Source organism: Suricata suricatta, chromosome 2 (genome assembly GCF_006229205.1).
Source record: "Suricata suricatta isolate VVHF042 chromosome 2, meerkat_22Aug2017_6uvM2_HiC, whole genome shotgun sequence".
Lineage (NCBI taxonomy): Eukaryota > Metazoa > Chordata > Mammalia > Carnivora > Herpestidae > Suricata > Suricata suricatta.
In genome coordinates, this window is record NC_043701.1 from 109611076 (window position 1) to 109627826 (window position 16751).

At 38.0% G+C, this 16751-nt stretch overlaps 1 protein-coding gene across 3 annotated transcripts in view; it reads right to left on the minus strand.

Annotated features, from left to right (window-relative positions):
* The window catches only part of HEATR1 (HEAT repeat containing 1), a 50307-nt gene that overhangs the window by 20857 nt on the left and 12699 nt on the right, over positions 1–16751 (minus strand). For all 3 annotated transcript variants that reach the window (XM_029931644.1, XM_029931643.1, XM_029931645.1), the window contains 14 exons: positions 15919–16014; positions 15403–15491; positions 13867–14078; positions 13097–13218; positions 12311–12502; positions 10428–10611; positions 10166–10302; positions 9273–9465; positions 4939–5108; positions 4384–4542; positions 2132–2374; positions 1742–1873; positions 584–687; positions 271–414 (listed from right to left, as the gene is read on the minus strand). In XM_029931644.1, coding sequence (XP_029787504.1) covers positions 271–414; positions 584–687; positions 1742–1873; positions 2132–2374; positions 4384–4542; positions 4939–5108; positions 9273–9465; positions 10166–10302; positions 10428–10611; positions 12311–12502; positions 13097–13218; positions 13867–14078; positions 15403–15491; positions 15919–16014 — 2177 coding nt within the window. The remainder of the gene's footprint in view (positions 1–270; positions 415–583; positions 688–1741; positions 1874–2131; positions 2375–4383; positions 4543–4938; positions 5109–9272; positions 9466–10165; positions 10303–10427; positions 10612–12310; positions 12503–13096; positions 13219–13866; positions 14079–15402; positions 15492–15918; positions 16015–16751) is intronic.

Sequence of the window (16751 nt, forward strand, 5' to 3'; positions counted from 1 at the left end):
CTTTAAATACAAGTAAGGATGCCCAACGGACACGGTGTTGAAAGTTAAGAAGTAGGCTATATGGGGAGTGGTCACTTAGACACAAGTTGGGAGGAAGAACAATTTGGGGCACTGGCTAGGTTTCCTAAAACCTTTCTTTTCATCTTTCAACTACAGTACTTGCTTTACAATCTAGGTAAGCAAGAAAAGACTGTTGAAAAGACAGAGAAGACGAGCAGGAATTCGAATCCTATTCTCTCATAGATCAGAGCCAAAGGCAAGTCTCATTACCTTGAAAGCAGGTTAAAAAGAGTTGGTATCAGTATCTGAGGACTTTTGAGTTTCTTTTTGTGCTGCAGTAATTCTAGGATGAGGGTTACTCTTTGCCAGTAAGAACCTCCAACTTCCTGCACAGATTCTAGATCTTGTGATTTTCTGGGAAACAGATAACAAAACACTGGAAAACCAAACACTATGAATGCCAAGTAAAAACTATCATACCCACGTATGCCAGGCTGACAGGTATCAAAAAAACCGTAACGATTTCCTAACACTCAAGGCCTGGGGACAAAGGGCACTTTCTCACTGCATTCACAGCTCTTACTTCTGCTGCATTTTTTGCCGTCTTGTTTGCTGAACTGTGCCCAAGGACTTCGTCTTATCTGGTGGCTCCAGTTCTATTCTTATTTGTTCAGCATGAACAGAAATCTGAAACAGGAAGGAAGAATGGCTGATGATACCCTTGCATGGGAGAAAATCAGAGAAATAAATGTTGACTTATTCTGGATTTCGGCTCAGGTCACGATCTCACAGTTCATGAGATTGTGCCCCAAGTCGGGCAATACAGGGCCAGCTTGGGATTCTCTCCCTCCCTCTCTCTGCCCCTCCCTCACTCACACTCTCTCAAAATAAACAGAAAAAAAAGATAACAGTGAAAACATCCATGTCTACTTCTACATTTTCCTATGACTCTAGAGCTCAAATCAATCCCCAAAGGCAAACACTACTGACAGTTTATGTATTCTTTTCCATATACCAACACCTGTATAAAGATTAAAACACACACACACACACACACACACACACACACACACACACACAGGACTGCTCTGCACCTTGTTTCACTTAATTCATCTTAGGAATCTTAAGAAAATACGTCAAAATTCTGAGAATTGCTAAATCTGAGTAGTAATACTTCCCCATATTATTACCTATTTTTGTGGACTTGTTTTCTAAGTGTTTTTTTTTAAGTAGTTTATTGTCAAATTAGTTTCCATACAACACTCAGTGCTCTTCCGCAAGTGCCCTCCTCCGTCACCACCACCTCTTTTGCCCCCTCCAAGTGTTTTTGAACAAAACAGAACAAAGAAGAACCAGGCGGTTATTCTGATGTATGGCTATGTTTTAATGTACACCTAAACTAACGAGCAGATTCTCAATCTCAAGTTATTTAAGTATAACCAGTATAACCTGTACCCAGTTGAACATCCTTGCATAAAACAGGTAGATCCCATTTAATATAAGATCCAACCTAATATACATACCCTACCTGCTTAACACTATAAATATTTCACACAATAAAAATCGTGGTGAAGACTTAGAATTTTGATTTTGCACTTTTCTATGAGCTACTTGTCCATGACTCTTGTTGACGTTAATACCTGTCTTCCTAAACGCACTGGAAATCAGAGGATGGTTAAACATGGTGTCCGCTGGAGAGAACATGCATTAATAAATGAGTTATAGGAAGTCTGCAACTTACCCCTTTAAAAACACTGTTAACGGTTTGAACACAATGTGAATTTTTACAGTTTACCAATAAATCAAACAACATATGCAAAAGCTTCTGCTGAACTTTTTCATCTGCTATAGCTGCAAAAAACGGCTTTGTAATCTAGAGGGAATAGAAAAAAAGCAAGTGAGCTCAACGAACAAACATCAATTCCAGAAATGACGTTTAAGCCATTCTCTCTTACAATATAAAATCGATCCCCATTTTTGTCAGTTAAAATGCAGTTCTTTTCGACACATGTGTACATCACTCAATTTTATAAAAACAGGTCAAATATATCATATTCCTTTTAAAACACGTCCAAATAAAACATTACAAAATTTAAAAGCTTGAACATAGTTTCTGAAAAAAGTCACCGACCTTTTCAAGGGCTATAATCTGAATGGTTGGTATTCCTGTGCAAAGTTCCCTTGTTGTATGCACGGCCTTTATAAATATATCTAAGCTCTTTGGATCCTTATGTAAAAGGGATGCTGAATATTCATTATATTTTCCCAGAATGAGTTGCAAAATAATGGCCTCATCTTTCAGGACAGCTGTCGGCTCCTTCTGGATCTTTTCTAACAGTTGTTCAGCCATAGGCAACAGCTGAGAAAGCACCATCTAAAGTTTGGGTAATTCAAAAGTAAACAGTTATCTATACTGACATATAGTTTTGCTTGCTTCACAAAGACATCCAAAAATATGATGCTCCAAGACTGGGAGCTCAGCCTAGAGAAAAAAAGCCCCAATAAAGATGATCTCTTGGACATGAGAAACCGCATTTAATCCAATTAAGCACTGAAGTCTCCTCTGACAGTTCAGTCTGCAATGGCCAAAAGCTCTAGGGGCACTTGGGTGGCTCAGCTAGTTAGGTATCTCACTTCGGCTCAGGCCATAATCTCACAGTTCATGAGTTCAAGCCCCGTCTTAGGCTCTGTGCAAACAGCTCAGAGCCTGAAACCTACTTTGGATTCTGTGTCTCCTTCTCTCTCTGCCTCTCCCCCACTCACATTCTGTCTCTCTCACAAAAATAAACATTACAGGGGCACCTAGGTGGCTCAGCTGGTTAAACATCTGACTCCAGTTCAGGTCATGATCTCACAGGTTCATAGGTTCGGGTCACACATGGGGCTCTGTGCTGTCAGCAAGGAGCCTGCTTCAGATCCTCTGTCCCCTTCTCTCCCTGTCCCTCGCCGTTTATGCTTTCTCTCCCAAAATAAATAAATTTAAATAAATAAATGATAAAATAAACGTTACCAAACAAAAACAAACCTCTAAACCCTTCAGAGATGAGTAATTCGTGAGTGTCCCAAGACTTCCTGAAAACAGGAAATACAAACTAAAGTTTTAGGCCACAAAAAGAAATTTTAGTTTTTTCTAAAACACTGCATGTTTCCCTAAACAGAGCTTCCAAGTTGGTATAATTAATATTAATTCACATTATACATGTGAAGTTTTTAATAACTAAACCAAAACGCCAGCAAATTATGGCTTGTGGGCCAAATCCAGAGGACCATCTGTTTTTGTAAATTTTATTTACTGAAACACAGCTGTGCTTATTTGTTTATATAAGTGGCCATGCCTTCCACAATACGATGGTAGAGCTAGTAAGTACCGCAAGAAGACTGTGTAGCCTACAGGGCCTAAAATATTTACTATCTGCTTCTTTGCAGAACAAAATTGTCAATTCCCAACATTTAATATTTTTTTAATGTTTATTTTGAGAGAGAGAGAGAGAGAGAGAGAGAGAGAGAGAGAGATAGTGAGCAGGGGAAGGGCAGAGACAAGAATCGCAAGCAGGTGACTCAGGGCAGAGCTTGATGCTGGGCTCAAACTCACAAACCGATGTAATCATGAACTGAGCTGAAATCAGAAACCCGGCACTTAACCAACCAAACCACCCAGGCGCCCCATCAATTCCTAGTTTAACTACTCCAGGGACGACCCAGAGCTCATACACGCCCTCTGTTTGCTCCCACCAGGAAGATCTGATCCTGAGGTTTTCACATCACTTTATCCCGCTTCAGTTCTCCAAGTTGTGTCAGCCCCAGACTGGTGAGGCGTCATGCGGTCTGGGAACCTGGGAAGAGTCTCTCTGACAGCGGCCAGCACGTGCTGCCAGAGGGACAGGCGCTTCCCGACCTCTTTCTCTGGATCACAGGCTCCTTAATATCATGAAAGCTATGACCTTCCCCCCAGAAAAATGGTCAACCACGTGTATTTCAAAAATGAACAAATGATTTTGGAACTTTCACAGACTTACGTTCCAAAACCATTACCTCGTGGAGGATTTTCACCTGAAGAAAAGACACGAACCAACAATTTTTTCAGCGGCACCTCTTCAGTTTCCCCCCATGTGTTTTTTTAAAATTCACTTAAAAGCAAGTAAATGATTAGGTAGGGATAACACAATTTTAAAAAGGAAAAAAACCACCAATATTTGCTTTTTCGCATCCTCTATTTCTACACTGTAATGCTCCCCCCTCCCCAATCAGTAGGAGAATTTTCACTTCTGAGTGCGCTGAGTGCGTCTACTGAACTCGTGGACGTGTTTTCCTCAGACACAATGAGCAGCTACAATAGTGCTTGGTAAATCACATGGCGCCACAAGCCACCTGACCTGCACATACCTCACTGCTGACTTCCTGAAGTACTTTCATCAAATCCTTTGCAATGTAAGATGGGGAATTATATACACAATTAAGTAGGTTTTTCAAAGTTTCAGATAATTTCTGATGAGATTTCAGTTTCTTTTCTCTCTGCAGTTCTTCAAATAAAGTAGCCAAATCCTAGGGCACCAGAAAGAAAATTGGGATGAAAAAAAGTTAAGAAACTACAAAGGTTAAGTGCATTAATTATTATGGTAGATTCTTTCCCAAATGATGTGATACTGCTTATCTTTTTTCATTTCCTCTGGAAAGGGTACCAGTTAGCTAACCTCTCAGTTAGCTCAGGATTAAAAGCCAAATACTGGCCTTTCAGCCAAAGGGCAGAAACAAATAACACCACACTCCTAGCTTTTAAAAACGGGAGGAGAAAGATGTGCAGATACCGCCATCAGTTTCTAAATGCAGTGACTTAGGTTGATCAAAATCCCTCTAAAAGGAAATGTCAAGGCAGGAGGAAAGCATCCGTGCGCCCACACAGGCATGCACACATTTCACTTTCTCTGCGGAGGAGTTTACCTGAGAAACATAGGTGCCATCTGAGGTGATCTCCTCGGTTTTAGGAATCAAATGATCTATTACCAGTTGGAAGTGAGACACCACTCCACTGAGGGCCTGGAGACAAAGAATGGAGGCCCTTCGTACTTCCTTTACGGGGCTGCCCAGGTTAATGAGTAGCGATGTCACCACTAAAACCCAAGGGAGAAACATTTTAGTAGCAATTTAAAAAACTCAAACAGCACAAAACTGAAATAGGGTATATTTCAAAGGGTATGTGTTGAAGTCTTCCTCCCCACTGAAATTCTCTCTCAAGACCATTCACTGTTTAACTATGCTTCCCACTGTAGTAAAATGTTAGCTATAAGCTAGCTTACCCTTTTGAAAACACACCAGAGCAGAGCACAGTGTACATGCACACAAACCCTGTTCTTCAAGAACTATCACATCTTAAGCTTATTTGGAAGTGTTTTCCACACAAGTGTGTGTGTGTGTGTGTGTTTATAAATGTATCTAAAGTCATTCTTTTAAAACAGTACTGTTCTCTGTTGTATTTTCTGTATTATTTAAACCATTATCTTACTGGTAAGTTCAGATGTTTCTAGGCTTTCAGCACTAACACTGCTAGAACAAGCATCTCTGTACAAACATCCTGGTAAGTGTGCAGAGGAACCTTCTCACTGTGCACATGCTTACAAATACTTTGTCCTTAATTGTATCATTTTTAAGTTTACTTCTTTTGAGAGAGAATGCACACGCAAACAGGAGAGGCAGAGAGAGAGGGAGACAAAGAATCCCAAGTACCGCAGAGCCTGACATAGGACTTTGTTCCACAAACTGTGAGATCATGAACTGAGCCAATATCAAGAGTCAGAAACCTGACCAACTGAGCCATCCAGTTGCCCCTGTAATTTTTTATAATGTAAAAGTTTCAGTCCCATCTTTCTTTTAATTTTGTATGATGCTCAGAGAGGCCCTCCCTGCTCTGAGTTGTTCAACTGTCTGAATCTGTATTTAGATATTGAAAGAGGCCACATGTTTTCAATGTTTTCTTCTAACACTAGGGCTACGTGGTTCGTTTTTAACGTATAATGTTTAGTTCGTGTGAAATTTTTGTCTAAGGAAATAAGGATGGAGTCAAACATTTTACATTTTCAATGGCTAGCCCCAGGTGTCCTATTTCATAACGCACCTAAGAATCCCACAGCTTCTCACTCCTACCTTCCGTTGGTGTCTCAAACAGCTACTTCTGACAACTACTACTTCTAGCGCCGTGTCCAGTAATAGTGATGGAGTCAACAGGAATGCTTTGGTTTTCCCAACTCTGCAGTGAAGATGCTAGCTTTTGGAGTATTTTTCTTGTTACTCCTATTTTGCTACCACAAAATAAGAATTACTGATGTTTATCGAATGCCTATGCAATTCTTTCGAAAATGGTAATCCGTTAACACTGACATAGCCAATTAAGAGTTCTTTATTTTGAACCAATTTTATATTGTTGGAACAAACTTTATTTGGGCAAATGCTTGTTTTTTAGGAATTTGCAAATATTGTATTTAGAAATTTTGAATTATTCAAAGGAACTTGGCCTGTTGTCTTGTTTCTGTCTGTAAGTGCTATCAATTTTCAATGTTATACTCCTTTTAGACAAAGAATCTGGCAGCTCTCCTTCAGCTCTATGCCCTGCTCAGTCCAACAGCACTGAAAAACCTGCTTCAAAGACCTGGTAGAATGCATCTGTCAGATCAACTGGAGTGGAGTTTTTTGAAAGTACATCTCTGGATAAAAAGACTCCTAAATTCCTCTCATGGTAATTGTTATTTAAGCTTTATTCTGTGCTATCTACTGGGGCAAAGTGTGGTGACGTTTACTTTGCTGCTTGTGATCCACTCCATATATCCCATTTGTGGGGCGCTAAGAGCAAGCTCAACAAGCTTCCAACTTTTCTGAGACGGTCACATAAAGGCTGGCAACCTTCCCTAGTCTCTGTAAGGTTGATTTATAAAATAAAGTCAGCAACAAACAGTTGGAAATTTCAATTCACACAAAAGGCAGCTTCAGGCCAAGTTACAATTTGCTAAAATTCCTTGTATAGTGGAACAGAGCTTCCAGAAAAATCCAAATGCAAAAACAAATCAAAGTACTAAGTACTACAGTTACAACCTTCAAGTTAAGTACTGAAACTCAAGGTAAGTAAAAGCAACGTTATTTAAACTATCAGTTTGTAGGAATGTTCTTCCATTTAAAAATCTGTGATTTTATTTAGATTTAAAATAGAGTATTTTACATAAAGATTGATATTTTACATAAAGGCTTTAATCTTATGAATACATTTACCATACGGATCAGGTATTAAAATACCAAAGGCAGTCTACAACTTACAAATGATGTTAAATGTTTATTCACTTAAAACTTGCTATATTCAAGACTGAGCTGGAACACAGATCTCCATAGAAAGTAATAAATGGTGGCTAGATTCCTAAGCCACTAAGAAAAATTCTAAAATTTTGTACTATTTTAATATTGCATTATCTTTTTCTTTTTGATAGCGTCACATTTTTACTAAACAGATTAAAACAAATACCAGCCAACACTTCCCGGAGTCCTCACAGACCAGGTGCGGACAGAAGCTCCCTGTGCCCTGGTGGTGGGGGCCCGAGGGCCGGGGCCCTGAGTGACCTTACACACTGGCCCTGCAGGACTCCAGTGCGCAGGCCTTGAGCTTCCCAGGGGAATAAGGTGCATCTGTCCTGTTTTCGGTGGACTACTGTGACATTTCCAAGCAGCATAAATGCAAAAGTTCTTTAAGAAAAAGGGAGGGGACACAGGACAAGGCAGAGGGGCAGGCAGCGAGCCTATCTTACAGCAATTCTGGGGAAAAGTGAAGTCTTTTGGTCCTGCTATTTATAGACGAAGAGATACCTATCCCTCCGGAACCGCTGCCTTTGATACCCAAGGATAATAGACATTTCATACTTGATTAGAAAATCAAAGCCATTATGGCCTCTAAATAAAATATACATTCCTTTAACAGAAAATAACCATTTAAATATATCAGGTTATGTCCATGCAATGGAACAGTCCGCAGACATTTGTAAATAAATAAATTTCTGTGTTTAGTAAGTATTCATATAGGACAATACTTACAATATATTAAAGGATTAAAGTTTTAAAAAAAATGTACAGTATGCCTTTATCCAAAGGAAAAAAAAACAAAACCGGAAAAAGCCTTTTTAAATTAAGTTCACCTAAGATCAGGAATTGCAATTTTATAGTAAGTAGTAATAAAATAATTCATGGGATTTTATTCTATAAGTAAAACTTGAAACTTGAATACATACTGTAACTTGTATTTAATGAAATCTTGATTACAATTATTAATTACATGCTCTTTCACAAAGCTAACGAAAGAGAAATGCTGAAAAACTTTTCTGGGAAAAGCATATCATCATTCATTTTGCTTTCACAGAACATTTATAGAGAGTAATTTTAAATTAAAAAAAAAATCAAGAACATCCTCAAATTTCCTAAGAGCCATTCTTGTTCCTTAGACATTAAAATCCTTCTGGTTTGGAGTATCGATCATATCCATCATCCTCATCAATTCTCTCATCATCAATCGCTACAGGGTCTAATTCTGTCAGATTCTCTCATTTGTCAATAGCTCAGGATATTCTGCATCATTTGCAAAATTTGCAGATTTCTCTTTATCACAAAATATAACTTTAATATGAGTGTTTTATTAGTGAGTGCCCAACTTGAAAATGGCTTATACCTGACAAAAGAGACAAATCCAAGAAGGCTGTCAGGTGGAGACCCTTTTATAATCAATAGGATATTGGAACTCTATTAAGTGATCTGACTTCCCCAGATAACCCTGTAACTGCTGAAACCCAGAAAATGAAGAGTGGGGATATTAACAACCTCTGACTAATCATCTGCCATTTTTATTATTTGTTTAGGTGATTAGAAGTAGTTTATACATACACATGGATAGTTCACATATGCATATATAAATTATATATACATCTACATAAATCACAGGTACATGTAGAGAGCATGAGAGTGAGAGTGCATGCACCTGTGAGTGAGCACTGTTTTTTTTTGTTTTTGTTTTAATTTTTGAGACAGCATGAGTGGGGGCAGAGAGAGGGAGACACAGAATCCAAAGCAGGCTCCAGGCTCTGAGCTGTCAGCACAGAGCCCAATGCAGGGCTCAAACTCACAGACCACTATGAGCATTCTATTTACAAACCAATTAAAAAGAAATTCCCCAAACTACAACCTACACAACCTACACATAGAGAAAGCATTAAAGTTGGTCCTGACAGAACACAACAGGCTACTCACGATACCTGGAGAAGAGACCGACGCCAGCTGATGTTTATTCTGTGCCTTCTGAGAAGAGAGCATCGCACACCCTATATAAAGAGCCTGGGTCTGCAGCACTGTTTTCACACTGCAGTTAAGTGGATTTGAAAGGCTAGACCCATATGTCCATAAAACAGAAAAGAACTTGAAGAACTGAAAAACATCTTCTAGATGCACCTAAATTGAACACATCAACGACAGGGAGGTTTAATTTTTACTCACATTAGGCTGGTTCCAAATCCTCTTTTCACTTATGTGTAATGACAAAAACAAAACTTCACTGTAATGTTCTGCTGCTTTGTCTCATGACTTAAAATTTTCCATACTTAACCAATGAGAAGGGTGCAAATGAATTCAAAGGACTCGCTATAACTCTACATTTGAACACATTTAACAATGAAATGAGAACGCTAAGCAGAAAACCATGCTCAGTGATGCTTCAAAGATTGAGTTAGCATCGTCAACTGTGTCAAATGCCGTGGGGGAAAGGGGTGGGCAAGGAAGACCAGAACAAAGACCGAGACCGCTGGAGGTCACTGAAATTTCTTAGCTGGGTAGCATATGCTAAATCACCCCTCTGAACAGCACTTTCTCACTGGTAATGGCACTAATCACAAACAGACTGGGCTGCTGTGAATATGAAATACAGTAACGAGCTTAGCATGCCAGCAGGCCTGCAGCAAACTCAGTCTCTGTCTAACCTACTGATTGGTGTCAGGATGACAGCACTACTTCACAGAACCTGTGTTTATTAGCACAAGCTCTTCACTGTAATTAGCACACATTGTTTTCATTTTCATTAAAACCGTCACAACTAAAATATCCTGTGGTATCTTCCTGCGGGGAAAAGTATGCCTGGAAAGGGCGAGCTTCGTACCTTTATGAACAGTTTCATCAGGACCCTGAAGTGAATGGCATCAGCACCAGCAAGAATCATCTCGAAGAGCCCAATGAGCAAGCACAAATAGGCCCTGCTGTCTTCTCGCAGCTGCTCAGGATTCCACCACACATTGTCTACACAGACGTGGAGAGAAAGAGAGACAGTACAGAAACTCCCGTGGACACACTGGTGGGAACTTTTCACTCCAGACAATAGTTCTTTTTCTAGAGTCACATTCAAAAGTTACACTCTGTCCTACCTTTAGGAAAAGATTTAGGGGCCTTTAGTGCATGAATAAAAATTTTCAGTGAAAATGTGAGTAAAACCGAATCCTCCACAGCAATATTCTGGGCGGTGCGGAGCTGCTTTATGTAATGTGCCCACAGCTGCACGGGCATCTCTCTGTCCATCATTAGCTCAAAATGCCATTCTGAGGGGATTTCCTGAAATGGTAAAGGAAACAAAGACAACACAATTAAAGAGTTCTGAACATGGATTACACACAGGAGAACTGCACTGGATGTGTAGGACTGGGTAATATGTACCATTTTGTCTCTATGTGCATTTACATGAAAATTAAAACTTTAATCAAATTTGTAGAGGGTCGATCATCACTATTAACCAAAAAAAAAAAAAAAGATACAAGTAATCCAGAGTTTCATGTTATCTGTATTTTCTCAACACACCCATCTAAAAACAAACGTTTCTCATATAAATTGTGTTTATCAAGTGACACATTTCTCACAGGAAGGAGCTGGATTTCCAAGAGACCCTTAATGGGACCTTTTCCATGTCCCACTTCTATAGGTCCTCTGAAGATGCACAGTAAAATCTCCATACTTGCAAATAATTCTAAATAAGCAGCGAAATGTAAGAGTGTTTAGAAATTATCCTGCAGGGGGTGCCTGGGTGGCTCAGTTGGTTAAGTGTAGCTTCCGCTCAGGTCATGATCTCATGGTTCGTGGGTTCGAGCCCCGCATCGGGCTCTGTGCTGACAGCTCAGAGTCTGGAGCCTGCTTCAGATTCTGTGTCTCCCTCTCTCTCTCTGACGCTCCCCTGCTCACACACTCTCTGTCTCTCAAAAAGAAATTAAAAACACACACACACAAAAATAAAAAAAGAAATAAAAAAAGAAATTATCCTGCAGATACTAAAAAGCAGCAGGAGAAAATATGAAGGAAAATGACAAGACTCCATACAGGAGGGCACACAGCAGTAACCTGGAAGGAAAGAGCCAGACTTACAAGAAAACGTCTTTCTGGAGGGGTTTCACTGGCTCAATACACTGCCAAAGCCGGAAAGAGGCTCATGAGTCCCAGAAAGGGTAGTAAATATAAAACATTTTATCTGCGTGTGTGTGTGTGTGTGTGTGTGTGTGTGTGTGTGAGTGTGATACAAAACACTCAAACTGTTCATACTTTTGACACCAAGGGCAAACACCCATCAGGTTACTACATTCCACAAAAGATAACAAACAAAGAAATCAAGAAGGGCTTATCTAGGCTACTTTTTTAAAATATAAAAATTTACTCTTCTCAAGTTTACATGATTTTGGTTAACAATGACCATGACCAGAACTTGTAAAATCCTGACGGTGTATGTAAATGTGAAAAAGATGCTGACTCATTCTGCAAACCCTAAAAAGAAGAGCCCTCTGAATGATGGAGGACAAATAAAAACTAAGTAATATTCAAGGGGCATGTCTGTCTTAAAAGAAATAATCCTACTACCTCAAGATATGGTACATAGGTAAAACTATAAACAATTGAAACATGTTACTTAGTTGGTACCGTCAAAGACAAGAATAAGCTGGTGAGATCCAAATCTGATGTAATATTAAAATATGAAAGATCAATTCTTAGGAAATAGAATGAAGTACTATTTTGTTCAAGCACTAACATATCTAGTGAATTCTTCATCATGAAGGGTAGTTAAGTGTAGCTCAGATAACCACCAAATAAAGATAAAGACAGAGAGTCAACCATTAGGTACAAAACATCAAGACCCTGAAATTCTATAATTCAATGAACATTTCTAATTCACTATTGACTACCACCCAAGGCTGCCTCACACTTCGCCCCGATTTGCTGAAAAGCCAGACTGCCGCTCTGCTCAATGTTCCAGAGACTTTGCACTGCTTACCACTGCAGTAATGACACCTTCAAGCTTCTTTATTTTTTTCTGCAACAAACTGAAGACTCTTATCGCCACTGGAAAGTGAGTATCTTTTAAAGATGAACAGCAAGAAACAAGAACAGCTGTGACCACCTGAGAAGTCACTTTCTGCTTCAGGCTGAAGCACTCCTTCTCCCCGATGCTTATTAAATCCTCCACCTTGAAAAAGAAACATTCTCCATTACTGTAGCTCTTAGTTCATATACAACAATTTTCTCTACCTCAGACCTATCTAGAGATTACATTTAAAGTGAGATGACAAATACAAAGCCTTTAAAAAGTAGTAAGCACTGACTTCTAAGTAACTAAAAAAATGAAAAATTTCAGAATTATGAACAAAAAGAGTTGCACTTGGCAACTGGATAAATGCTTTAAAATTATACACCAAGCTGCCCTCTTAGCGCAGTCGGCAGCACGTCAGTCTCATAAAATTACACACCTAATACCTTGACAAATGCTTTATTTACTAAAGAAAAAAAATCCTTTTAGATACTTTGCTATTTTAACAAAAGAACTTGACTTTATATTTAAAATAAAAGGAAACAGGAAGGCAAAAAGGTACACATTATTCTTATTAGTCCAATGTTTAACCACCATAAAAAATTTATATAAAATGTAGAAGATTTCAAACCTGCAGAATATACTAACACTACACATGTTTACAGTGAAACAAAGCAGTCAAAAATGCACGCTAAAAAAATCTAGTGAAGCAAACACGGAGAAATCCAGGGCGTTCTTCGACAGCAAACCTACCATCTTTAGCATTGAAGGAGGATGCCCTGAACTTATATTGTCAGCCAACAGCGCGATCATCTTCTGATTTGCTACACCAATTAGTTTTCCTGACTGTGTGCTTTTAATCACATTTTCAAGAGCTGATTAAAAAAAAAAAAAGAACATAGAGGGTGATTCTTTAGAATATCACCTAAAGAATTCTACAGACTAGGAAATTTAGGCAGAAGTTTTATAATTTTCCTACAAAGGTTTGCTCTGCATTTTTCCTTTTGTCCAATTCTGAACCTATGTGTGGGTCAGTTTCCTTTCCATTGTCCGGCTGACCACTGAAAGTGGGAACAGGGGCGCCAACCCCGCTTCTTAACACAGCTAAAAATCTGCATGTAAGTTTTGACTCCTCAAAAACCTAACTATTAATAGCCCAAAGTTAACCTGAAGTCTTACTAATAATAAACAGTTGATTAACACAGATTTTGTATGTTATATGTATTACATACTATAGTCTTAAAATAAAACTAGAGGGAAAAAAGTACTATTTCAACAATTTGAAGGAAGAGAAAATGCAGAGTACCATACAGTATTTCCTGGAAAATACCCACATGTAAGTGAATCTGTGCAGTCCAAACCTGTGTTGCTCAAGGATTGTAGGTTTTTGATCTTAAAAAATCTTGCAGACACAGAACACAGCAAACATGATTTCAAATAACAGTTACAACCAACATTTAGTTGTGCTTTTTATTTTTAAAGTATTTAAAGTGCTTTCTCTAAAAGGCAACTGAATTTCTTACCTTCCTTCCAGCCTCTTAATATAGGGTGCAGAGAGCAAATTCCTGATTTTGATAAATATATAGCGATTTTCGTCTCTGCAGATTCCATATCATCATTGATGATAATCATAAATGGCAGCAGATTTACCACCACCTGATTTGACAAGTGATCATTTTCACTCAGTATCTCTTCCTTGATCAGTATGTCTGCTGCTACCTCTAGTACCTTATACCTAAGACACAAACACATTTGGCTGAGAAACCCATTAGAAACTTAAATTAAGCCCCAAATCATTATTATATTGTCCCTGCTCAACTGACATTACCCTGGTCTCAACAAACACATTATTCAGACACACCAACACAATCACTTAAAATCCATGCCAGTGAGTGAATTACTTGGGAGAGCAATTTTAAACTGCAAACTCTGTCAAATCTTTTTTTTTTGAGAAACCACTAGGGTAACTATAACATAAAATACATGTCACACTATTTATCTCAACTCCACTAAAAATCAGACTCTTAAGTTAAAAAAAATCTGAACTAGCTGTGAAATTAGGTGATTAACTAGTTGTTACTTAACCTTCTAATTGCTGTATAAGTCTAATTACATGAAATAGAAGTTGGTGTTTTGATTTTTTACTTTGCTTTTCTGTTTGGAGTGTCATTGTAACTACTATATTGTAAATGATGGAAAATAATTGCATATGTTAAAAAAAATAAATTGTGTTATATTAAAAAATAATAAACTCAAAATGAATGAAAAAAATTTAAAAATCTGAACACATACTATGTGCTAAGGACTAAATTATAATGGATACAAAACAAAAACCTGCAAGACATGCTCTCTTCCTGTAAGGAACTGTCATTTTTCCATGCCCATAGCTTAGATGCCAAAAATGAAATAACTAGAGCTCATCAAATAGTACAGAAGTAAGCCCATGTGCCTCTGGGCTTACTTTCATAATATTTGTTTCATTATAAAGTAATACCCTATCTTTGGAAAAAAATTAAATAGAATTATATAAAGTAGAAAACTACAACTTCCAGGGCACCTGGGTGGCTCAGTCAGCTAAGCATCCAACTTTGGCTCACAGGTCATGATCCTGTGGTTCTTGAGTTCAAGCCCTGCATCGGGCTCTGTGCTGAAAGTTCAGAGCCTGGAGCCTGCTTCACATTCTGTGTCTCCCTCTCTCTCTCTGCCCCTCCCTTGCTCAAACTCAGTCTCTCTCAAAAATAAACATTAAAAAAAATTTTTTTAAATAACATAAAAACTACAACACCCTCCTACCATACTTCCCAGATTTTAGTATTATGTCATACATTATAGACTTTCTCTATTTTATGAAGAAAAAATTTCAAACACAGAGAACAGTTTATAATGAACCCACAAAAATCCTAATTCTTTTAATAATGCAAGAATTATATTATGATTCATTCTACTACCATGACCAAAGGTTCATATAACTAAATTAGAAAATGCAAAAATGTAAAGAAAAAAACCAAGTGTAATAATTTTGTGAATTTAAAACAGTATGAAGAGAAATGTATACATACCATCCCCTATTTTTTGAAAGTTCTGCTCTTCGAAAGAGATTTAGAAGACTTGAAACAGTCACTTCTGAACTAAAGTGTTGTTTAAAAATCTAATGGGGGAAAAAAACGGCCATAAGTAATTTTTACTTGCTTCAAATATATACGGTACTTGTTAAACAAAACTAAAAAAAAAGAACTGTAAAGAATTTATCTCCCAACAGTCCTTGCACATTAAGGCTTTATGAGAGCTACTTCTCAAAACTGGCATTCATGAGCCAATTTTCCACGATCCCAGGGTATTTACTATTGATGACAATTCACAAAGCACTTTTCCCTTTTGAAGAATTTCCCTGTAACAAAGTTGTGCAGTCTGAGTTCTCCCATAAGCTCTTCTTAACCAGGTTCAAGTCTATATTCTCAAGAGAAAATTTCCAATGAAGGAATAATTTCCAAATATATTCCTACCTACAGCAGAGACTCACGTGAGAAGAAAATATTTACAAATTGTGTATTTCAATGAAGAACAAATTCACTCACCTCAAAAGCATTTACAGCTGACAAAACAACATCTATACTATCATCACCTAATCGGGTTAAAACAGCTTCTTTTATGAAAGACTCATCGACACTCTCCTAAAGAAAAGAAAAAAAAACACCTAAGATTTTACACTAGGAAGAAAGTTCGGCTTTGTGAAAAGCACTCTAGATCAGCAGTAAGAAACGCAGGCTCTGGCCTAGATGCAAATTCACTCTAAACATACCTGCACTGAACTAAATAATCTCTAAAGGGTATTTTGTTTTTTTAATATAATTTATTGTCAAATTGGCTTACATACAACACCCAATGCTCATCCCAACAAGTGTAAAGGGCCTTTTTAGATGAGTAATCATTTGGTACAAACTTTTTTCCAGTTTCTATTGAATATGCAATAGAATATGTATAATCCAAATATAATTTTTGCATTAAGAAGTTCATCTTGTAAATAAGAGCCTGGATATTAAGAGCGCACAGACCAAAGAAGCAGAGCATGTAGGTTTAAGTCCTGGCACTACCCACCTACCAGCTGTGTGACCCTGAGGGGGCAATTTGGCCTTCCCAGTTCTCACTGTTCTCACCCACAGATCAGAGCTAGTAACAGTATCAACCCAAGAGGGCGGCTACAAGATTCAACAGGACACACTGGTGCTTAGAAGGCCTTTCACATAGTAAACACTGTTAAGAGTTACTTATGCTTATCAAGATTTTTACATGGATAAGGACATGCACTGAGAAGCCAGTCTGCCAAAAAGAGATTCTATTTTTTTTCATTAACAAAAGAAAATAAAGCACATAATCATTCAAATTAACAGAAAGGTAAGACTTCAAATCA